Here is a 25549-nt window from a genome sequence, read left to right as displayed (position 1 = left end):
AAGTAAAAAAAATATAAAAAATTTATTTTTTTTTTTTTTTTTTTTTTTTATTATAGGGTGATAGTAGTGTGTTTTTTTTGTTGGATATTTTACATTTTATTTTGAAAAAAAATCTTTTTTTTATTATTTTTGGGGGGGGGTGTTTTTGTAAAACAACCCCGGTGGGGACCCGGGGGGGGCCCGGGATTCAATAGTGGGGGGGGCGAAGAATGAAAGCCAGTACCTTCCTATTTGGGGTTCCACCGCTAAATTATTTTATTAAATTAAATAATAGACCCACATATATTTTGTGGGGCCCACACTTATTTGAAAAAAATGATGAATTATTGATAATGATATATTTTTTTCGACAAAATATACGTAAAATTAAAGCAACAATATAAAAAAAATATACACATGACTTCAACCCTAAAAAGTTAAATGCAAACCAAAATTTTCTTTGATAGGAGTTTTAGGTAAGAGATGCAAATCAATGGTAGTTAGTTACCTACTAACTATAGACATTTTATTCACAATACAAAATCAAATAACAAAAATTGCAGAAGAAATAAAGAAACATAGAATATAAAATCAAATTAAAAAGAATAACAAAAGAAAAGAGAAAAAAAAAAAAAAGAAACAATAAATAAATTGAGAAAGAGAAAGAGACTTAATTTTGGAGTAGATTTTTTTCCAAATTTTCTTAAGCCACGCTTATAGAAAGGGAAGAGAATAAATAGGAAAAAAAGAGGATAGAGAAGAGGAGATAAGAGAATAAATAGGGATTGAAGAGTTAGTTTTAATTAAAATAACATTTTGATTTTTGAATACTTAATAAGATTTTTTTTTTCAAAAATTTCCTTTAACCCACGTTTATAGAAACAGGAGAGAATAAATAGGAAGAAAAGATGAGAGAGAAGAGAGGGGAGAATAAATAGGGATTGATGAATTAGTTTTTTTATTATGAATGACATTTATACCCATCATTTTACCTTTAAAAATTGTTCACAATATTGGGGGGGGCAAATAGTGACATTTCACATGTGGGAAGAGAAAAAATCGGAAAAATTAAAGGAATTAGGAGAATATGCATAAAATTTTAAAAAATCCGGGGGGGGGCCATGGCCCCCTCCGGCCCCTTCATAGGTCCGCCCTTGCTTGAAACAGAGTTGAACAACAAAACACCTATTTAGTTGCAATAAGGCTCAACTGAACTGAGTTTTGTATGCTTAGTGTGTACGTGTAATCTAAACCAAAACATTTTGCCGCAAATTGGGTATGGACCTGCCAATGAGTTCCACCTTGGTGATTCAGTTCAAAGTCAGCTAGATGAAGTTGCTTCAACCATCTTGACAATTTGCCTGAATTTTTGTCATACAAGACACTCGTTTGAATGAATTAGATTATTTGCTAGATCTCTCAGGATGGAAACAAGTATCATCATTTGTTATGTACATATTTTTGACATTAATAATGCTCAGCCTTGGAATAACAAATAATAAATACTTCTTTTGTCACTGACTTACAGGAATGGGAGATGATTAAAAGTGCTGATGAAGTCTCTTGTCAGATGATGTCGCTACGTGATATGCTAATCATATAACCATGCAAGGTAGCAGTTTCATATGTTGGAGCACTTCGAAGATGTTGCTTGTGGGATTCATGATAAATGGAAAGAGTTCATTTGTTGCTTAAGTGGTCTAGTATGTCTTGTTTATTGGTTAACTGCACTGGCTTGTATGAATTTATGAAATGCTTTAGCATAATAAGTATGATCCCTTACTGCTTCTTACATCATAGTGATACTTGTTGGTAATTGCTATTGTGCATGCAATATAAAAATTGAATCCAATCGTGCAAGAAATTTACAAGTGTTTTTCTCGCGTTTGTTTGAAACCAAATTCTACCCTTTCACCTAAAGAGTCTGTAATGATATTTTCACCTATTGTGAATTTTAGTGCATCAGTGGTTGACGTCACATTGTTTGGCTGTAATTGAGAGTTTTGTGATGATTTGAATTGTAAAATTTGGTTAGGTCAAGGGTTAGCGGTAAGAGTTCAAGTTTGGTCTTGATGGTCTGAACCTACCTTGCCCCGCCTTGATTTTAGTAGGGTTTGGTGTGGCCCTGCTCGACCCCTACTCGATCTTGATTTTGATCTTAATCTTGGCCCTAATCTTACCTCTAATCTTAACTTCCATCCCAACTTGATCCTTGTCCTCTCCTTGATTACCCACTAGTGTTAGGTGTGCAATTTGATAGTCGATTGATTATAATCACATGGTTTACTGATTTATGCAACATATTATGATTATGATTATTGTTATTATTGGAGTTCTTTTACATATATCTCACTTAAGTTGGACCAAAATTCGTGTTGACTCCCTTAAATGGCCTAAATTATGTGTAACCCACAACTAAATTATTTCTAACTAACAATTGAACAGTTAGTTCCACTATGAAATGATCTGAAAATCCTTCCCAATATTTAATTTACTAAACTAACTTGTATTTCATCCTATACCCACCCTTAGGTGGGTGAAGGGGGGCCAAAAACCTCCCCCACCCCCTCCCTTGCTGGCCAAAACCTCCCCCACCTTCCCCTTGCCAGAAATCACCCACCCAAAACCTTAAACCAAGGTCCATTAAAGTGGATCAAGGCTGAGCTTGCCCTTGTAATGTTAGGGCCGGAATTAGGGTTTTTAGGCCTGGTCCAACTCGACAGCCCAACCATACGACCCAAAGAAAAGAAAAAACTATGCAGCAAGGTCCAAAGCATTTTCATCGATTCCTCACTTACCTGGAAGGCTAGAACTCTGAAGCAAACGACGAAGGCAGGAATAAAGCTTGAATTGGCGTTGCTTAACTGAAATTCCAAAAGGGGTTCAATTGTAGATTCACCGGCAAAATTGGACGGTTGAGATTTTTCAAGGAAAAATATCGGTTAAGGAATGAGGATGGCCGCCAGAACTGGAAGCAGAATCATGGTTATGGCAGCCAACTATAAATTGGAATCCATCTCTTTTTAAGGGTTTCACCGAAACCCAGATCATCTTCAGTCTTGTCTCTCCATTTCCAAACCCTCCTGGGTCGTTAGAACTGAAGTACCTTTTCCCACCCTCTTTTATCGCAAATTGAGTGACTCTAGACTTGAAACAATACCCTTTCTAATGAGCACTTTGATTTACAGGAATGATTTGAACTACATAGCTCTAAAGTTTCCTTGCCATGTTGATTGGGTTTTGGCCCTGAACACCTCTTGTTAATAGTTGGAATGTTGCATGCCCAAATTATGATGATTTCAATCTTCTGAATCCAGTGTGATTAATATTATTTCATTAGTAGTACTTGGTTCTTTTGCTGGTGAAGCATATAGAACAAAAGTAGGGTGGCACAGATATATACTATTTTGTGGGATTTCAAGCACAAATTAGGATTAACAGTTGGTTGTTATGATTTCGGATCAAAATTATACAACCATTAATCATTCTAAATGCATGTTAGGGTATTTGAACAAAATAAATGCAGGGTTTAGGTCTGAAGAATTGACATAGTACTACATACGAGACATCCAATTAGTTTGATCAACCTTTGACGGAAAATGTAGTACGGGATGTCCTCTTATTTACTCTGTAGGAGAGAGGTCTATTGACTAGGTTCTTTATTGATTTCTGTAGATATCTACAAAGAAAGTAGTGGGATCTTATTAGGTGTTCTACCAAGGTTGCCTAATGATGGTCTGACTGAAATTCCTTAAATAATGGAATCTTTTGTTAAGCTGATTTGGTGGTGAGGTCAATTTCCATTGATCCAGCTTTTACGTCGTCATTGGTGTTCCTCTTATGGTTATGTTGCTCCTCAATTTGCACTAGACCTGAGTTGGTTCAAAGACAACCTGAACTGAACTTAAACCAACTTACGGTTTTTTTTTTTTTTTTTTTTTTTAAAGGTTGAATTCACTTTCATTCTCTATTGTGCATTTACGGCACACCATTATTGTCATTATTTGACACATTTGAGATACTTATGTTGACAACAAATCATCTGCATACAATGGGTAGAGGTTTGAGATGGAATTTCAAAAGTGCACAAAACTAAGAAACCAACAAACTACTAAGACAAAGACCAGCATGAGGTCTTGGTATAAGTTGGTTCATTTGTTTGAACATATATTGGTTGAATGGATGTCCATTAGTTGAAACAGCCTTGGCCATTGTTAGTGGGCCACAGTTGTAGTCTGAGGTCAAGGTATGGAAACGAATTCTCAAGAAAAAATGTTGGGGTAAGGCTGTGTAGGAAAATTGCCCTACTGAACTCTGCTTGTGAGCAAGCCTTTGACACCATTGAATGGATGTCTTAGTTGAAAGACAATTGTTGAAATTTAAGTTACCTTATAAACATGCGAGTATGTTTAGACTATTACACTGGCAATCTCAGTAATTTTGGTTGCTCAATTGCCACATGTAGAAGAGATTCCCCCTTGAGTTTCGTGGACACTATTCTGAAGGGATTTTTAGTTCATTGTAAGAACTTGATTCATATTTAGGATAATCTATGCTATTGAAATCATAATTAGCTAAATGGTAGTCCCTTGCGGGTTCTAGTCACATGTTCGGAAAGAACAACGTAAGAAGCCATATCCATCTTGTATTGTATGTGGAGGAAGTGGAAGAGATAAGTATTGTCAGTGCCAGGGAAGCGGTCTCAATCTCTCTTAGTCTCTCTGCTTGTATAATGCTTGTCCTGATAAGCTACTGTAAGTTTACAATTTATGATGGAGACTTTGTCATTTGCATCTGATTTTAATGATTTATATGGTAGGTAGGACGAACTTTGCACATCAGGTGATGCTTCCAAAAGGGCAGTGGCCAAAATGGTAAGGCACCAATTTCTAATTGGTGCCCAATGTAGTTTTTCTTATATGGTAAGTTTACTTAGTCTCCCTTTTTCATCAAATTGCTTGATCACTCTACAGGTGTAGGACTTGTGGTGGGACTGGCCCTAGCTTTTGCACTCGTTGTCTAGGAACTGGGAAACAAAAGGATATCATATGATTCCATTTTATGAAGGACAAAGATCTGTAAGAGTCAAAGTAGGATGTCAAGTAACAATAAAGGCTACGCAACAACATGCACTTCCGTGCAGTCACAGGTAACCACGTTTTATAATTATCATCTAAAGCTGAGTTATGCCTTGTTTCATATGAAAATGTGAAGGGGTTAAGAACCCAACATTGTATAGGTCTTTGCCTAGAAATTCCCAGGCACAAAAACCAACTTTTATCAAATGCCTCCTTCTGCTTAAGTAATTGATTGTTGCAGCATAAGGATCAATATAGATCTTTTTTTTTCTTTTTCTTCTGGATGGGGTTGGGTGGCGGGGAACGGTGGCAGTGAAAATTAGGATAAGCATAAATCACTTTTGCAATCAACTGTCTATAATAACGACAGACATAAACTGGCTCATTGTGAGAATCTCTTCGCTGGTTCCTTTTAAACAATGATGGATAAGCTTCCAATGCAAATCCATGATTTCCCCCATAACATGTTATTTCCGTAGATCAAGAGACATGAATTCTATCATCACCTCGCTTTCCCCCATTGATTTCCCTTAAAGAAATCCAGTTCTGTAAAACATAGAAAACAAACCCTAAGATAACAAGAAAGATGAGGAAGGGAGAAGAAAGGAATGCTTAGGAATCATTGCAATGTTGTATTTGCCATTATGGATTGGTTCTAGAGAGCTTGTCTTTTCACAGAAACTAAGCTGTTCACCTACACGTAGAACTACAAAGAATGGGGTGAGTCACCATCGAATGGTTGCTCAATCGGTAATAACCTGTATCTCTAACCTCAAGTCTATTTTTGGTATATGTAATAGTCCCCACCATGATATAGAGTATGAATTCCCAAAAAAAGATGGGGTGAATCATGTGGAAGAATAGCAAAAGATATCAAAAGGGGGAACGAGGTTTAATTCTCAAACACATAGCGAGCCTCCAAGGAGTGAAGGTTTTGGATATGAAAACCTACCCTGTTCATTTTGTGTAATTGTAGCTAATAAGTTAGAATTAAAAAGCCATTTCACATGAATCTTAACTATTTTTTAGGGAGTGCCTCATGTTTAGTATGATTTTCGAAACTCAAATCCTCTCCTCCTAGGCTGGCTGTCCTCCCATCCTCCCCCTCTCACAGTTGGGTTGAAACAAACCTGCACGTGCACGTGTACCCCGAGCCAGGCCATGGGAGGAGGGGCTGTCTAGTGGGAGAGGATCTGGACTCTTTTGAGGAAGTAGGGGAAGAGAAATTCTATAGAAAACAGACAACAAGTGCAGCTTCACAATGAATCAAAACCACCATAAAGCAATAAACAAGAGAAATCTAATGAATTGAAGTCATATATTCAAAACCCAAAAACAAACATTAGTCCCAGACTAAAGCAAACTAAATCCACCACTACAATCATATCCCTTATCTACCAATGATACTAAAATTTACTTCCCAATTTGTATAATTTCATGTATTTCATTCACTTGAAAGCCCACGGATACTCTTTTTGGATCTACTCTTCTTCTTCTGGAGTAAAATCATTCTCGATGTTGAAAGCTTCTCAAATCTCTTGTGGAGTTTTCCCCCTATCATACTAGCCGCCTTCTCTATTGTCAAATCCAACAAGCCTTTAATTTTTAGATGATATGCAACAAGTGTGAGATGATAAAGAATCTCTTGATCGATATCCATGTACTCTGCTTCCCACTCATTCAAATCTTCAACTTTGGAATTCTGATATGCATGATCGTTAGCTCCGGCAATTTATTTCCCTTTCTTATCACCATCAAATCGATCACCGTTGGCATGTTTCTCACAATACTTGAGCACCTTTGGGAGAATATGAGAGTAGATGTTTGGTACTGGTATTACCATATCATCATCACCAACACATCCATCTTCTATGAAATTCTTAATGGTGTCAGATAGAAGGGCAGTCGATCGATTGATCTCAAAAGTTTCATTCTCGGCGCTCTTCAGAAAAATTTTACCAGAAGAAGACATTGTTAGTGCATAAGATTGTGAAGAGTGATTGAAATTGGTGTTGAATTCCTTCTAAAAAAACTCAAGCAAATAGGGTTTTTGACAGCAAACAACACACTTCAAAAACAACTAAATGAAATAGAGAGGAGTGAAAAACAAATAATGAATTTGCAAGTCATATATTTATAGGAAAAATCTGAATGCCGAGAGTTCAAGTAATATCAGAACTAGGATATCTGTGTTTCCCTTTCGGAAAAGGAAACAGTTGGGAAGAGGATACTAAGTATGTGTTTGGTAACGTTTCCATTTTGAGGGATTTGTTTTTGTGTAAAACCATTTACATGTTTTTGTGCTGAGAGATTGCTTTTTGTTTGAAAATGAGTGTTTGATAAATTCATTCTGGAACACTATTAGAACAAGTTGGTGTTTGATAAATATGTTACGAAAAATATGTTCATGTGATAAGAATTTACCACTCACTGAAATTATCACTTAAATCATGCTACAAGCACATAATATGGATTCAAAATCAAAATATCCATGAAACAAATAATAAAATTAGATTAATAAAAGAAAAAAATGTCCATAATAAATAAATACATAATAGTATATTTCCCCTCTTTAAGAGGAGAGGAAGGTATAGACTAGGGTATGTAGTATCCAAACTGGTCGCCTATGGTTCTATCAAATAATCGCTCCATTTTAATGGAAAAAAATCCCTAAACATTGTTACCATAAACATGGAACACATTTGAATTTTCACTTCTGTTAGTTTTACTTCTTTACCTTTTGTAACGGTCTAATTGCTAAGATATAGATTAACTGAGGGTCACTTTAATGGGCTAAGCTGAATCTATCATGGTTCAACACACACACACACTCTTTTCATGTCCTCTCTCTCTCTCTCTCTCTCTCTCTCTCTCTCTCTCTCTCTCTCTCTCTCTGTTCTATAGGTTTTGTCTTGTACCTTCCTTTTGAGGGTTGGCCTTAGTGCAGTGGTAAGGTTTCTCCATTTTGATCAAGTGACCAAGAGTTTGATTTTGGAAACTCTCTCTCTCGAAAAACAAGGGTAAGGCTGCTTGCATGATGCCCCCCCCCCCCCCCAAAAGGCCCACAGTGGCAGGTCCTCCATGCTCTAGGTATGCCCTTTTTTTCTCTCTATAAATAGAGACTAACCTGATGGTGTTGACAAATTCTTAGTGACTTTTTTTATTCAATTGGGGCTGGATCATATTGTTCACTATCAGTTGACCTTTTGTACTGCATCACTAATGGTCCTAGTTACATTCACAAATGAGAGGGATGGGGTATGGAGAACTGTCAAAGGTTTCATGAAGCAACATAGGGAATTGTGATTGTGCCAGCATAATTAAGTTTTGATGATTGGTTTTCCAAGCTTTTGCATGACAGGGTTACCTTCAATAATGCAGTAGGGAACAAATTTAGCATTGTAGTGTAAACTGTCATGATGGCCCATGCAGTGGTGGGTCTCAACCTACAATCCAAGGGGCATGACTTGCAGAATCTTCTGAACCAAGTTTAACCCAAGATGACAATAAACTATAGTCTTCTCTATGTAATTCCTTTTTTGGGATGAGTAATTGAATTCTTAACCAAAGAGAGAAAGGGGAAGGAGAGAGTATGGACGAACTAGGGGCAAACCCCGGATGCCCCAGACAAAAGTGAGGCAAATAGAGGCTCGATTATGCATTGAGCAAAGACAAGCAATGAGACCAATAGACCAAGCTAGACTAGGTGATCCTAATTTCTCTCTTTATTCTTTTTCTAGGAGACTTTAAATGAACTACAAATTGTCCATCCTCTTGGAAGCACCCCTTGGTGATGCAGTTGCTTCTTCGACAAGCCTCCTGATCAAAGTCATCTGACGGGGAAAGGGTTTCAGGGTCGAGAACATCCTTTGAGACGTCTTTATCACACAAAGAAGAACAATTCACATTAGACTCGTCATAGACGGAGGTGCGAATAGGGGAAGATGGAGAAGGGGCCAGCCAAACTCTTAGGGTAATTGGATATCCATAGATCCAAAGGCCACACTGGGAAGGATGGAGAAGAGGGAGAAGAGACTTGTTAAGAAGATGGGGTGGGGTGGAGGGTTGTGGAAGGGGGAAGGAGAGGAAGGCTCAAGGATGAGCAAATGGGTGCTGGTCTAGAGGGAACATCTTTATCGCATAAAGAAGAACGATTCACATTATTTTGTGTTGAATCTCCTAACGGTTCAAAGAAATGTGACTGACATGCATTTGCTATATCATTCACATTCTTCTTGTTATTTTCAAAAATCTCTATCATGGATAACAGGTAAGTGATTGGATAGGAAAATTAAAATGAAAAACCACTAAAACTTTAAACCACTTGTTGTAAGAACAAGTTCTTGGCCTAGATGTTTATTCAATATCTGAATGATAGTTGTCCTATGCTAATGATCTATACTTTGTGGTGGCAAAGTTTGAATTAAGTTTGTAATAGAAGTAGATGCAAGACCAAGTTAACAGTGTGTATCTTGTACAATAATATTTAGAAGTATTTGCCCAAAGGTTAGGTTTTGTTTGTAATATCTTTATTGCAAACAAGTTACATAAACTACTAGAGAGAAAAAGTTTCTACTTTTGTGCTTGTGATGTATATATGGGATCTTCTTGTTGACACCCCTTTAAGGCGTCAAACGTTTCATAAATTTACCTTTCTGTGCCTTTTGCATAAAATGTTTTCCCCTAATGAGCATAACGCTTTCCTTTCATATGTGTGCTCAAAAAATATGTGCCACAACGAAAATATTTGAGAAATTAAATTTCACTTTTAGATTATCTTGAAAACCCTTTCATACTAGTAATCAAGGCAACCTAAATGTTTCAAAGAGGGGAATATTTCTGTGATCTATACTATTTCTTGTGTTTTTTCACTCATTGGCTGATCAGGTCCACCTTGCCTTTTGACTGATGATAATAGAAAGTTGCTCTTGGCTGCCTAACTTCTACTTTGTTGCTGAAACCACAATTTTTGGAAAAGGCTCAGTTGAGCCAAGTTGTGTATGCTTAGTGTGTGTAATCTATAGCAAAACATTTTACTGCAAATTGGGTATCCAATATCCACCGGCCAATCTGGGTGAATTAGTATAAAGTCAGCCAAATGAAGTTGCTTCAACCATCTAGTGTTTATTGCCTATCCTGGACAGTTTGCCTGAATTTTATGTTTATCATTCAACCTCGGAATAACAAATAATAAATACTTCTTTTGTCACAAGCTCACAGGGAAGGGAGACGATTAAAAATGCTGATGAGGGCTTTTCTGAAATGGTCTCCTTACATGATATGCTAATCATATAACCATGCAAGGTAGCAGTTCATCTGTCAAGGCACATCTAAGATGCTGCTTATGGGATTCAAGTAAATGGAAGGAGTTCATTTGTTGTTTAAGCGGTATAGTATGTGATGAATTCATGAAAATGCTTTTGCATGAATTGGAAATTTTAGATTTCCTCCAATACATGTAACAATTTTTTTTAACTGTAAAAGCTGGGGGCAAAGATAGCTGGAATATGTTGGGTTAACTTTGTTGAGGATTTTGAAAATTTAGTGCAATATATCAATCTCAAAAATGTAATTATGATCCCTTAATGCTACTTTTGTGAACTTATATTAGCATTTTTGTATTAAATATTGCATTCCCAAACTCTTATTTCTCTTTTGGTCAAGGCCATTGGTAGGGGTGCATTGATGTGATGGCATGAATCCACCTTATCTATCATGAGTCTAAATAGTGTTTGGTTTTGGAAGGTGGTTTAAGGATGGACCAAAATCAAGGTCTAGACAGGGTCAAGGTTTAGTGTTTGATGTGGCCCAACCTTGATTCTGATATTTATCCTGGCCATGGCCTTGATCCTAACCCTTAACCCAACCCTAATCTTAAATTTTGAAATTGCCTTGCTCTTTAACTTGATTTTAACTTTGATCACCACTAGAGTTCCCCTATCAAAGATATGCAACTCAACAATCTACTGACTATAATAATGTGGTTTACTAGTATGTGCAACATCTGTTTTGGAACTGAGGTTTGCTCGGGTTAGCTTATATGTGCCTTGAGTACTCCTTGGAAAGCGGGGGGGGAATAACTGTTACATATAATTTAAATATGAGGTAGGGCTTCGCCCCTAGCCCCAGGCATGTTCAAACTTTGCTTCATACTTGAAAATGTTGGTCCTTTGCCAGATTAGCCACCCCTAGAATTGTAGTATATGCAACATATTAGGCCTAAATTGACATCATATTCATAATTTGAGTAATTGGAATTACATTACTAGGTCAATTATCAATTTATCTTGGTGATTATATTATCATTTGTTTCTTGGGTTGCTTTATTACTTTGTGGTCAAGGTTAGAGCCTTTAATTGTAAAGTAGGGTCAAGGTCAATTAGGGCCAACTCAGACCGACCTTGCCTAGCCTTATCAAGTCCAATAAGGGTGTGTCAAGGCAAAGCTTGTCCCTGCAAGGTTAGGTCCGGGTTAAGGCTTTTCTAGCTTGGCCCAATAGGGCCATCCCACTCATACGACCAAGAAGAAAACCTATGCAGCAAGATTAATGGCACCAGAGCATTTTCAACTAGTTCTCGCTTACTTGGAACTCTGGAAGCACACTTCTAAGGCAGGAATAAAGCTTGAACTGGCCGTGTGCTTAACTGAGATTCCAAAAGGGGGTTAATCATTAATTCACCAGCGAAATTTGACAGTTGAGGTTTTCCGAAGAAAAGCTTTGATTGAGGAATGAGGATGGCCGCCAGAACTGGAAACGGAAGCATGGCTATGGCAGCCAATTGTAAATTGGAATCCATTTCCTTTGAAGGGTTTTACCGAAACCCAGATCATCTTCAGTCTCGTCTCTCCACTTCAAATAAGCTTAAGCTTCAATCGAACTGGTTTGAAAGTTTTATGGCAGCAAAATTTGCTTCTTCAAATAAGCAGCAACCAAATAAATCCAGAAATCTAAATGTTTATACAGAATCACTAAAATTGTGATTCACTAGTTAACTTTTTTCTTCTGTTCTGTGCCTTTCAAGCATAAATGAGACAAAAGTTGATACCAAAAATACTGAAAGGAAAAATAATGAAATAACACCCCAAAATACTTGTCTTAAATTTTCTTATTCTAACAATAACTTTGGGAACTCACCAATATTAATGTGTGCAGATATATCTGATGAACTTAAGAGAGATAGATGGAGTGTGGGATTGATAAGGGATGGAAAAATCAAAGATGTACAAAAAAGATACGCCACAACAAGACAACTGCTGAAGAATCTACTGGAAGTCACTTGGGTAGTGATACAAGAAGCACAGAAAAAGGATGTCCAGCAAAAGCATATTTGGTGTGATGCCTTATTAGGAGAAATTCTTACCACAGGCAAACAGAACCACTCATTTATCTCCTACTATTTTCCCAATTTTGGCCATGATGATACCAATCACATTCAAATTAGAAGTGCGTAACTTAAAATAGGATACAGCTAAAAACTGACTCCTTAGTTTGTCAAATGCCCATATAGGACTATTTTGCAATGAGACCATGTCTAATTCCGGATGTAGTCACCAGCCTTGATAACTATAAAATTTTATCTTTATCATAAAAAATAAAAATAAATAGCTTATATAAATGAGACGATCTGAATTATTCTCTTTCCCATTTATTCCCAATAAACAATTTTCTGAGAGGGGTTGACTGAGCATCAGTATTCAAAAGCTCGAAATTTGTCACTTCACATGATATAATCAATTATAAGGGATTTCATCACCTGCTTAGAATTGAAGATAAAGAGACACAAACCAGATTGGGAAATACAAACTCTAATATCATGGAAAAACTAAATTCAAAGCAACCAATAGCATTCAAATTACCTTGTAGGTGTGTTAAGGGAATATCCTTGTAATAGTTGTATGCCACTTGGCAATTTATTATTGGATGATTATGTTTTATCTTGATCTATAAATAAGATTAAACTTCTTCAGATTTATTAATGATCTGAAGATTCTAACATGGTATCATCGAGTCGGTTCGGTTCATTGGGTCTTTTTTGAGTTTTCTTTTTCTTCGTTGGTTCTGTTCTTCAGCCCTATTCTTGAAGGTTCTTGAACTTTCTCTTTCTCTCTTGCTTTGTTTCTCTGTTTTCTTGAACTCGAAGTCTGTAACAGAGGTTTTTCCGATGAGTGCATCAGCGATTCTTACTAGAGATTTGAACTTTATCGAAGTGGTGTTCGCTGTTTTTCGGCAAGATCTATCTGCAGATTCAACGTCGTGAATGGCGTCTACTTCTTCTTCAACCAATGTTTCTTCTTCTCCTTTGCTGGCATCATCTGTCCACCATTTTTTACCGATTAAACTCTCTTCTTCGAACTATCTTGTTTGGAGGTCACAATTTATTCCTCTCTTGCATAGTTCTGGTTTAATGTGTTTAATCGATGGATCTTCCCCTAAACCACCAGAGTTTCTCTCAGACTCTTCTTGTGATTTTCCCCTCGTTAATTCTGCTTTTGTTGCTTGGCATCATAATGATCAAACTCTCTTGAGTTGGATTCTGTCGTCTTTAACAGAGGATGTTCACGCTCAAGTGGTTGGTTTGTCTTTGGCTTCTAAGGTTTGGAAATTTCTTGAAACCACATATGCGTCTCATTCTCAGGCGCGCGTTATGCAACTTCGCCTATCCCTTCATAATTTGCAGAAAGGATCTGATTCCATAGAGGTCTATCTCCTTCCCTGTTTTCGGTCGTGCATTACTATCACAATTTTACTTCAATAGTAGATTTAGTCTCGGACATCAAATTGATAAATAAAAACTTACATTGCTTGAAACAAGCTGAACAAGGCGAATGAAGAGTATAACAATAGAAGTTGATTTTGCCTGACATAAACAGGTTCACAAGTTCAAGGAGTGCTTGACCAACACAAGTTCAAGGAGTGCTTGACCAACACAACCCCCCCCCCCCCAAAAAAAAAAAAAAAAAAAAGCCCTACACCCTCCAAAATTAATAAATAAAGAGACCCCTAAAGCTAGCTAGTCCATTGAGTTTTCCACTCTTCACCAAGTAAAGATGAACTCTCATCCGAAGATGAAACTCTAGCTTTCCTAGTAAGAGATAAATATCTCCATTAACCATCCTCCGGGTTCTAAATCCGATAATGTCCAACTAAAATTACCCTTCCCCATGCATTAAACTCATTTTCAATGTTATTTCCTCGGCATCTGGGCCACTTGGAATAGAAGCCATTTAAAGCAATGAAAGTTTATTTGAAAAGTTTTTTCATTTCTTATTCGTGAGGGTGATAAGCATACCAGAAATAGAAATAAATAATAATGGGAGAAAAATCTAACAAAAATAAAAACGCAAGTCAAAAGATGAATGGCAAACCTGCATAGACTTATAATCCACATTTTCCATTTCCCCTCTTAGTGTGATTCTTGCCATACCCCGATTAAACCTGTATCTCTTCTACGGTATCATGTATATTAAACCAGTTATCCCATATTGATGATTCAAATTCAATCAACAAAACTATCAGACATGAAAAGCTACGGAGCAAGCAAACTTTATTCTGAAGCTCAAAACTTCAGAAAGCACATCCTGTACCTTGAACACACTGATTGAAGAGATAAGAGAGTAAATCAGAAACCTCCAACTTCACACAATTTTATCTTTTACTGAAAACCATGTCTGTGACTTTCAAAGATTGTTTTCATATTCCCTCCTCTATGTTCTTCCAGTATCTAAAACTATCACTATAAGGTCATAATTATGTTTGAACAAACCCACTAAGTTCTGTGCAGCTAATTCTTTGACTGTATAGGACCAATTTTTCAATCTGATTCAACTCACTAAAGAGGAATTACCTGCTTAAATTCTTGGACAAAGCTACACAAAAATTCCATCTATCATAATTGAATTTCCATATTTAGTGTTATAAGCTCCAAATCTATGTTTCTGTGTGTGTTGATGGATGGATTAATAGGCATGAAAAGAATCTCTTAAGAGACATAGTATATGCAACACAAATAAGAAAGACTGTAAACTAATTGACAAGCAAAACAACTTCCAGTTTTTAGAGATTTTGATTTTACAAGAATTAATAGGAATAGGGTTTAGCTAGAGTAAGAATTTGAGATGTGTTGACAGTATTAATTTCACTGTGCCTACCTAATAGTTCATAAACGACAAGTTACAAGTGGTGAAGAAGAGACCTTCTGAAGCATTGCTTTCCAGCTGAAGACAAAACCCTTCAGGGTTGGGGGAGATGCGAGAAGGGAAACAGAGGAGCTGAAGGACAAAACAAAAGAAATGGAAGAAAAGAAGACAGCAAACTAGGGTTTTACAGAGCTAAAAAGGAAAACTAACCGCTGCCGGAAGTACACAATAGAGGAGATGCAATAGTTGCCGAGCTTCTCTTGGTGCTATGGCTAAGGTAGAGCTAGGTGTAAGGATTCGATCAGGAACAATTTTTTCAGTTTTGTTTCTGTTCTTGGGTAAAAACATATCTTAAATGTTCTGCAAAAGGGTTCTTCGGACCATTTTTCTTATCGGCTCGTTCTTAAATACCAGAAGAACGAACTGTTTTAACAAACACCTCTAACCCGTTCTTCCATTCTCATAAATAGAAGAACACCGAAACATTCTTCAAGAATGTTACCAAACGCGCCCTCAGAAAGGACAGTTGAGTTGCAATTAAGGTTCGGTGATAGAAAGAAAATACTAGGCTCACTGACGAGGGGGAACTTTTTACAGCAAAACAGTTGCCTGTGCCTATAGATCTAAAGCAACATTCAGAGAAGCAATTTTAAATATTCATAGCTGATAGGTCTAATCATCTGCAAAATCAAGATGAAATGCAACGAACCATGTGTGCCCAATGGTAGAAGCGAGACCAAACAGGATGTGAAAATTTGGTTTCAAAAAACTGACTGCTTCAATGCTAGCTAGCTCCATCTACATTTATTTTCACTAAGCTTCTTGATAGGAGTGCCACAAAATTAGACAAAATTCAAGAACAAATTAAAGCTGGCACATAGTTCTACTGAGGATGCATGTCAAATGCTAATTTATGCACAAATCAGACCTCTCACAAGGCATACTTGGATCAGATATAGTCTCATAGTCTTCCAGTACAGAAACAGACCTTAGTTGGATCTCCAGCATTGATGGTGATATCCAAAAGCCAGCTTCTAATTATCTTGGGTTTTCTAGTTCAGTCCTCGTACATGGACTGCAGACATAATACCAAGTTTTCGGTAATCATCTTTAGGTATCGATCAGCAGACACCATTACTTCTTGGAAGCAGATCAATTAGAACGCTAAAGGCTCAGATCTGACTTTACATTACAAGCAAGTAAAATAAAGAAACGTGTTCTTTATATTTTCTACACTTAATTTGACTAGTCTAGGCAATTGGCTATGGTTATTGACTACCGTCATAAATAGCGAAGTCGTGTAATGAGTTCTTTGGACTATTAGGCGAATGTTTTCTACAACCGTTGCCAATAGTCAAATTGTCTAAACTACTTGTTCGCTATTTGCTATGGTTGTTAGCATCCGTGGTATTAGTTTTGCTTTTTTGCTACAGGTATCCATTACTGTGGCATTAGTTTAGGGTTTTTTTCTAAATGTTTTACTTTATAGTTTATACTATGATTTTCTTTTTCCATCATATAAGTTTGGTTTTATACCACAGTATTTTATTTTCACAGTACAAGGTGTTCCTTTCTATCCCACGAGTTCTTTCAATTTCTCAGTTTCTTTAAAATCCCCAATTTCAATATCACTTTTTCAGTCTCCCAAAACCCTAGATTCAAGGCTCAGTTCCTGTGATCTACTCTTTCGAAGCTTCCCACAACTGGAATCAGCCAACTGGAATTGATGTAGATCTGATTATTTCAGATTGATCTGGAGTCTACCACAATTCGTCTCAAGCTTACCATAGTCTCCGTCACATCAAATCTCTCTGTGGCTCTTCACTTGCCTAGTGGTTATCATATTGATTCATTGACTTGAACATATTGACTAGTAAATTGATGCTTGCTTAAATCAGGTTTGGAGATTCCTCCTTTTTGATGCTTAGTTGCATTTGAGTGGATTTTCTTTCCATGGAACTATTGCTTTGAAAATTGCCGTCTTAAGATTCAGTATCTTCTTCTTCTATACTCTACATTTATTAATTATATATTATTATACTTCAGTTTCCGGAATGTCTTAATTCCCCCCCCCCCATTGTCATATTATCACTACCTCAAATGTGTCTCTGTATAAACAATGCAGTTGGTTACTTGGTCAGTTTTGGCTGTATAACCAAACGGAGAGTTGATTTGCTACGTTCCTTGTTTGCTGTATACTTGTAATTTAAATTTTCTAAAGAGGGTGTTGCCATCTCAGTTCACTGGCTAAGTTGCAGGTTAAGCAATACTTAGTGCAAGTGTGCAACCCTAAAATTTTATTTAGTTGTATACATGTTTTGGTTCTATGCCAAATGGGCCTTTGATTGGTATGAATGGGCAGAGGGTTGGATTTAATTATTGTGTACCATACTTCCATCTGCTCTGGCACTCTATTGATGTATTGGTTGGATAAAATTTGATTTAATTATTGTTTTCTCCCAACCCTTGTCTCTCCTCATACTTTGAGGAGTAAGGACACAATACAAGCCCAGTTATTTTGGTACCTATAAATGTTTCTTTGTGCTATTCTTTTCCTAGTCAGTTGTTTTTGTTAGCATGGACCTCAAATCCATCAATTGGTGAGAGAAATATTGATTTGTATGAATTGGAAGGATCTGTTAGTGTTATCTAGTCAGGTGTCTCAAACTTGGTTAGGATCAAGCTTCAGAAGCTATTGTATGCAATTATTAAGGTCATTGGTTCAGTACAAGATCTCTAGGAATTTTTTTTCTTTTTTTTTTTTTGGAACATGCGCTTTTATATATCGTGATGGGGGTATTACATAATATAAGGCGAGGCTTTGCCCCTGGCCCCAAGGGGATTCAAACTCTGACCTCCTACTTGGAGGTATTGGTTTTTTACCGAGCCACCTCTCGGGGTTGATCTCTAGGAATTTGATAGTGTCCTGCTTCAATTCTATCACTGTTGAACTGCTTTGAACACAGCAAGGAGGCACTAATTTGTTGCTAGGTCATTTTCTGGTAGTTGTGCAGACTTGAGTAGGGGCTGGCCCCTGATTTACAGTCACTCAAAACAGGAAATAGTTCAGAACTGACTACTGTAATATGTTGTTCATTCATGATTCCTCTATTCTGATCTCAATTCTGTGTAGACCCAGTGTTTGTTTTACCAAATCCTTCAAGAAAGCATTTGAAAGTCATTCAAGGTTACTAATCACTTGACACCCTTCAATGACTAGGCCAAGTTAAGATCACATGACTAAATTGTGCATCAGACGTATGGGTTGCTCTCAGATTGTTTCGACAGCTCAAGCAAAGATAAACCCGAAGATAGACTGCTGAATAGTCTTTGATATTCACAGTTCTGTCTTAGAAAATGAAATTTCATGACCACCAATATAAACAGTGAAATTCAGAAAAATACTACACTACGACATCATGGATGGAGAAGTTGTACATAAGATTCCAGTTCTAACCTCTTCACCTGAGCCAGTTTATTACAAGAATGTAACTAAATATGCTGTGGAAAATCAGACTTGCTCTATTACATCACTTGTTGCTGCACCATTTATGATCAAGTACTTTTTAGGATCTTTCATGTCAAAGGAGATCTTGCAGGGAGTTGCTGCAGGGATTGATCTGTTTGACTCAACATATGTACCTTGGTTCAGTTTGTAGTCTCTTCACCCTGTTGCTGTATTGATTTCATCTACCATTGGTCTGAGGAACACAACTACAACTTGGCAGGTACATCTACCATCTTATGCCTAATCTTAACTTCCCCTTCACAGTTTCTGATGCTTACTGCCCAATTTCACTGTAACGTCCAAAAGTTCGAAACATTCAAATACCATCCATATTATTCTAACCAACAAGAATACTAGTAATTGAAAGGGGGAGAAAATTTTATGTGTCATTTATTGCATAATCCTATCAGAACATACCTTTTGGGCTTTTCATATGCTCTATCCTTGCTGAAAAGGGAGATGTTTTTCCTCTCTATTTCTCCAATTTTTTTTCTGAAAAATCATGCAAATGTACTTGGTTGACCTCTACCATGAAGAAGACTTGGTATTTTGACGATCTAACTTAAAGAGTGACACTTCATTCATCTGATGCTCTTTGCTTCACATTATTTTGTGGGAACTAATCAGTTGGAAAAATATGACCCAAGGTACTATTTGAAACAAAACAGGATTTTGAGATGTTATGTTGTTTGAACAATTATTCTCTCTTCCCAGATTTGGCAAAGCTTACTACCGAATTAAGACAGCCATAATTTAATCTTGCACCTTAAAATTATCCAATTTGGTCTTTCTTGTAATTATTGAGTGAAGACTGAAGTCGGCTGTTGTCATTCTGATTCAAAGAACAGAACACCGTCAAGTCATAGGCATCTTGCAACACTCTTAGGTTGGCATCACTTACGAGGTCTCCAGCTCTCTTGCACTTCTGTATCATATTCAAATGTCTCTCCCTTGTCCTTTTGGGGTTATTTTTACTCAATATATTAGTTCTTTCACTCTCTGTTACTCTGACTTACTCCCAGATTATTGATATGAATAGTTTTACCTAGGGCTGCAACAGGGCCGGGCTTTTGCAATCTCAAGCCCAGCCCTATATATTCTAATCTAAGCCCATTCCTGCCCTGACCCTAATTCAGGGCCAAGCCAAGCCCATTCCTGCCCTGATTGGCCCTATTCTTGGCCCTAGCCCTAACTGGTTCTATTCTTGGCCCTAGCCCTAACTGGTTCTATTCTTGGCCCTAGCCCTAATTGGCCCTATACTTGGCCCTGTCTCTAGCCCTATCCCTGGCCTAGGCCCTGATTGACCCTATACTTGCCCTATCCTTGTCCCTGTTCCTAATTCATTGAGATCAAGCATTAAGGACAACATTAGGGTCATGATTAGGGCCAGAATCAAGGACAAAATCAGGGTCAGGGTCAGGGTCAGGGCCAAAAATTAGAGACGGGTCGGGACAGGCCCGGCGAGCCAAAGAGTAATCCTAAGCCTGCCCTTGGCCCTAACCTGCCCTCAAGGCCAGAATCTTAAGCTGAAGCCCTATTAGGGCTCAGGGCGGGCTTAGGGCGGGTCAAGGCCAAACTTGCACCCCTAGTTTTACCTCTTCCCCAATATGAAGCTCTCGTTTTCTGAATTAGATATTAGTGACCAATTTTTCACCCTTTGCAGGCTGATCAAAAATATATTTAGCTCGTGACTATCGAAGTGAAGGGGGTTCAGCTTCTGAGTGGACAGAACTGAAAGTGAATTCAAGTGCAGAGGCGTTATTTCAGCCCCAGGGGTTCTCTTAGTTCTCTATTTTGTACACACTTACCTAGTCAAAGAAGATGGATGTTAATGCTGGTTTGTGAGGATATGTACAGATCTGATTGGTTCCCTGGAATCAACTGATAAGTTCTTCCCATCAATCACAGAGTCAACTATAATACTAACTGGCTTAACTGTTTGTTTCAGCTTTCTACAATTCTGATTACAAACATATTGTTTATATTTTTGTATGTATATTTTGAATCAGGCTTTAACTCAGGCTTCTATTACTTTTCAATGAGATTGCATTTCATTGCTATCGCTCCCCACTGTTGTGGTTTACTAGACCTGCTGTTCTGTGACAGTAGTGAATGATATTTTCTGCCTACGTTGCAATTTTCATTATTGATTATTTGGAAAGCTTGCAGTGCCAACCTTGACAAGCTCCAACAATGAAAGACAGGGAGAGATCGAAATTTTCAACTTGGGGTAGATGACTTCTCGGATCTTTTCTCTGGTGAAACCCTTTTTGAAGGTATCGAAATTTTAGTTTGCATTGAGGATGGAGATGTACTGCCAGATTTGGAGATGGGGACAAAATTTTTGGCCAATTTCTCAGTCAGTGGTGGAGAAGAGTCATCAAAAATGAAGTGAATGCATTGGTTTCAGTTTGCAAAGAAGAAAGGAGTGAAAGAACAGTAGGGATAGATACAGATTCAGGTTCAGGTCTACTCTATAGTACAAGCCATGGCGCGGAAATTCTCAATAAAAAGAATGATGAATGGATTGCAAATCTATCCCCGAAAGAAAGCCCAAAAATAGGAAGAAAGTCATCAGCCAAATCGAGAGGTTCTCAAGGGAAGCATAAAGCAAAGGTAAAAATCCATCTTACTGTAGAACAAAAAATTTATTCCATTCAGGTATCAAATTTTAAGGAGTCAAAGAAGGAAGAAAAATAAGCATGCATGTTCTTTTTATATTGAAGCACCCCTGAAACTTTCCCTATTTTCTTCATAGCAGAACTGAGGATGCATGTCAAACTTTCCCTATGTAAATGGTATACAAGACAAAATTCAAGAACAAATTAAATACTGGCACAGGGTAGAACTGATAATGCATGTCATGGTAATTTAGGCAAAAATGAGACCTCACAAAAGGCATATTCAGATCAGATATAGTCTCCCACTTTTACAAGTATAGTAACAGACCTTAGTTGGATCTCCAGCATTGATGATCTGAAAGCCAGCTTCTGATTATCTTGGGTTGTCTACTTCAGTCCTCTTACGTGGATTGCAGACGTAATACCAAGTTTTCAGAAATCATAGTTAGATATCGATCAGCTGACCCAATTATTTCTTGGAAGCAGATCAATTAAAACCCTATGAGCTCAAATCTGACTTTAAATTACAAGCAAGAAAAATCGAGATAAATGTTCCTTATATTGAGGCAACCTGGAAACTTTCCCTATTTTCTTCCTCATCTGTGGTCCTGCCACAGGAACTTTTCAAGTTTGAACTCAACAGCATTTCTTTTTCTCTTTGGACATTACTATCTCTGCTCTCAACCACAGGAAGGTGATCCCCAATATTAGAATTCCTTTTGTAGTTCCATACAAGCATTGAGATGAATTCCTGTGGTGAAATAAGACCCTCTTCTCTAAGGCAATTGCGCTGTGCTTCAACAGTCATAGGATCCTCAAGTTTTATATACTCTAGCAAGACCTTCTCATGATCAGGTCGCCAACCGCTAGGAAAAGGGGTATAATCAGTCTCAGGTACTAGAGACATCCGGGTATACTGAAGCCCTTCAACTGAATCCACCAGACCCATTCTGAGCAAATTATGATACTCTGGAGACTGCCCTTTTCTCTCCTTCAATGGACGGCTAAGATTTCGGGAACCAATCTTGTACACCTTTGCTCGTGAACGAAGCTTGTATTTTGCAGCATAAAGCTTTGCCAAAGATCCTCTAATGATGTAAGAGCAAAAGTTCACAACCTTCTTACGATTGTCTGCATACCTATACCATTCTACCATTGTTGATAGGAACTTATTCATTTGTGCATTTGTGTGAGATTGAGTGGCATGAAACATTCTGAAACAAGGCTGCGGATCTGGATCTCTGTCCCCCTTGAGGAAGTCCAACTTCCTGAATTGCTTGATGCATTGCTTCAAACTTGCTGTCACTGAAAGAAGGGTACCTACTCCCTTCTCACTAATAATCTTTCCACCAGTTGCAGTATATCTAAGTGTAGGATACACAACCCTCCGGCACAGGACATGGTCAAGAAACATTATACCCTTAGTAATGTGTTCAATAGGAAGGTCATCATTGTCAAGCTTAAGTAGATACTTCTGATCACAATATTCAATCAACTGTTTCCTTAGAATTGCTGCGTCTGCCCTTGGGCCACGGACTCCAATCAAGATGTGACCTCCATAACGGATGTAATCCATCTTCCGAGTCTTGTCAGGCCCACTTGTGGGCACAAATTCAGGCCATGATGTATTACCTTGATCCACTTCCCCATCCTGACTATTCCAAATGACATCACTCTTTGAAGGACGGTAGAACTCTTTGATCTTATCCTCCATCCAGTGATCCAACTCATCAAAGCATATGTTTGCAAGGAGAGGACTAAGAATACCGCAATGCCCCCAAGAAGGAACCTTCTCTGCCTCCTCCGGCGCAAAACCGAAGAAGGTCTGCAACCAATATGGGTCAGGCTTTGGCTCATCCTCTGCTAAAACTTTCTTCTTCTGATACTTCCTCTTCTTCTTTTTCTTCTCCCCTTCTTCAACTCGGCTTGTGATGACTGGAGTCACAAGTGCAGCTTTGATTAGATCAATTACTTTCTTGTCCCTCACATCTCTCATCAGAGCATTTATCACCAAGCCAACCTTCAAACCATCTAAGATAGTGCTAAGATCCCCCTTTATGTACCAAAGATATCCAGCAAAATTTCGTCGTATAACCCGTAAAACAGTGTGTGCAGTCCTGTCAGGCCTGAAACCATATGACTTCTGTGAGAAACGAGCCTCATAAATGGGCTCCAATATCATGAACAGAACTTCTTGGACAATTCGATCTTGGAATGCAGTGGGTTGGGTGGTAGTCAGAAGAGCTCTGATTTTCCGTTTTGAGAGCGATTCAAGGTCAGTTTTGTCCTTTGGAGATCGAATGACAAAGTCTAACCTGGCTCCCCATTTAAACCTACCATCTAGAACAGCATTCCTAAGGGCCAACAAATCCTCCAATGCTGATTTCTGTACAGCGCTGCGGGGCATGAAAGAACCTGTTTCATCAGCACAAACCTTTTGGTAAGCCAACACCCATAGCTCAAACCGACGAAGGTAGTTTGTCAGATTTGTCACCGTCTTATCTGGTTCTCGAAAATTCTCTATCCACATTGAAGAGCAGACTGCTACACCATCTTCCTTCATTAAGTTGGATGGGTCATCAGGGTCAGGATGTTGACGCTGTAGTGCCATTGTTGAGAGGAACCTAAAATACCGAAGTGCCCTGTTTCTAGGCCATGGGGAATTTATCAATTTGTAGGACAGAAATACACCATTGGTTAGAGTTGAAGTGATGAGAAACCGACGACCAAATGCTGCAAGGTGCCGATGCATCTGTACCTGGTGAAGGAAGAGTCAGTGATTAAAACAAAGTGAAAATTTGAAATAAAGAGTTCAAAGAAGCCCAAGAAAGTTAATATCAAATGAAACCAAATCCAACTTTCAGTACTTTCAGGTTAGACCATAACATAAGATGAATGTTAAAACTGAAAATGTCATTAGTCACATCCATAGTAAGCTCAGGGCCGGGAAATTTTTGATACGGGAAACACTTGGGTATTATGAAAACTAGAGAAAAGGTAAAATTATCCAAAATAAAGGGCAAGGAATAGAACTTTAAAAATGAAAATATTGCTATCCTTATTTATAGACATACTTGTTTTATGTCTCTGTCAAAGGCTACAGAATTTAACAGTACAACTGAAGATAGAAGTTGCAGTAAAAAATAACCAGTGACAACCAGTATTTCCTTGATAAGCAAGCTATTACTCACTTTACAAAAACATTCAATCAGCATAAATCAACACCAATCACAACACAAGAGATGTATTTGACTTAGCAGCAAGTAGCATTCATGAAAAGAGAGACAGCAGCAACAAACAGTATAAGAAACAACAGCGAAGGACCCAATTCTGCAGCCTTTGACAGAAACAGAAAACAAAATGAGAATTTAACAAAAAACATTTTTTGTTAGCAGCAACCCATTCGACTTATAGGTAACCAAGTCTCAAAATCCTCGATGACAGCAGAACTCGGGATTTCAACTTGAAAACCAGGGGAAACTTTTAATTCGTAAAATTGATAGTAAACGAATAAATAATAAGAAGAATGCTATCTTACCCAGTGTTTCCAGCTGCTGTTTCTTGCCTGAACCCTTCAGCCTCCCCCGCTTCCGCTTGTAAGGAGGCTCAGAAAGAGATCGAGAGAGAGGAGAACCTGAGAGTATATTCGGTTGCAATGGTTGAGAACATCCACAGAGAGAGCCTGCTCGTAATCGATAAAAGGAAGGAAGAACCTGAGAGTGAAGAGGAAGAAAGAGAAGTCGAGCGATTTTGCCACGATTACAAGGTTTTTAGTCAGTAAATTAGGTTTACATTTTTATTTGAAAGCTGCAAATTATTCCACCTAGGAATTATATTAATTGCAATTTGCAACCAAATATTTCAAATTTTTTACATCGAGAGAGAGATTTCATTTTATTATTAATAATAGTCATTGTAATGTCTATTTTCCCCAAAGGGATAATATCAAAAGCTAAAACTTTCACAAGAAGGTGTCAACCACCTCAATGTGCAAGTATAGCGATTTACATTCCCATATTAACTGAAGATGAGAGCAATCTATCATTTAATATCAAGAGCATTTTATTCTATACAAGAATCATATTTTGTATTTCTTTATAGACTATGACATTTTTTATATCAGAGGAGTTGTTACTTCTACTATAAATATATAATGCACACAACTCAATAGATAATATATGACAGACTATATACCATTATGTTTTCAATTCCAATGTAGACCTCCT

General features: G+C 37.7%; 1 protein-coding gene, 1 non-coding gene and 1 pseudogene across 5 annotated transcripts; all 3 read right to left on the bottom strand.

Annotated features, from left to right (window-relative positions):
- Window positions 1-6505: 6505 nt before the first annotated feature.
- Window positions 6506-7029, bottom strand: LOC149007771 (SKP1-like protein 1A pseudogene; annotated as a pseudogene).
- Window positions 7030-12739: 5710 nt separating this feature from the next.
- LOC149007770 (small nucleolar RNA SNORD36) lies at window positions 12740-12817 on the bottom strand. The gene has a single exon (XR_016175407.1). It is a non-coding gene; the product is annotated as a small nucleolar RNA SNORD36 (small nucleolar RNA).
- A 1284-nt stretch (window positions 12818-14101) lies between these two features.
- Window positions 14102-25103, bottom strand: LOC149007769 (Intron maturase, type II family protein). Of its 4 annotated transcripts, none has more exons than XR_016175056.1 (3): window positions 24862-25103; window positions 19120-24081; window positions 14102-18992 (listed from the first exon to the last, which is right to left on the bottom strand). XR_016175056.1 is itself a non-coding variant. In XM_089165581.1 (2 exons), the coding sequence occupies exon 2, from the start codon at window positions 24073-24075 to the stop codon at window positions 21880-21882; it is 2196 nt and encodes a 731-aa protein (XP_089021707.1). In that variant the 5' UTR covers window positions 24076-24081; window positions 24862-25103; the 3' UTR covers window positions 19008-21879. The 4 variants fall into 4 exon arrangements, 2 of the variants coding, with proteins under 2 accessions (XP_089021707.1, XP_089021709.1); XR_016175057.1 differs by having other exon boundaries at window positions 21652-24081; XM_089165581.1 differs by lacking the exon at window positions 14102-18992 and having other exon boundaries at window positions 19008-24081.
- Between the last annotated feature and the right edge of the window lie 446 nt (window positions 25104-25549).

This window comes from Hakea prostrata, chromosome 8 (assembly GCF_041222555.1).
Source record: "Hakea prostrata isolate BN-2017 chromosome 8, UWA_Hpros_2, whole genome shotgun sequence".
Classification (NCBI taxonomy): domain Eukaryota; kingdom Viridiplantae; phylum Streptophyta; class Magnoliopsida; order Proteales; family Proteaceae; genus Hakea; species Hakea prostrata.
This window is presented reverse-complemented; position numbering and strand designations above follow the sequence as displayed.

Coding starts and splice junctions, on each gene's coding strand:
- LOC149007769 (XM_089165581.1), bottom strand. CDS start 24,075: ATGCATCGGCACCTTGCAGCATTTGGTCGTCGGTTTCTCATCACTTCA.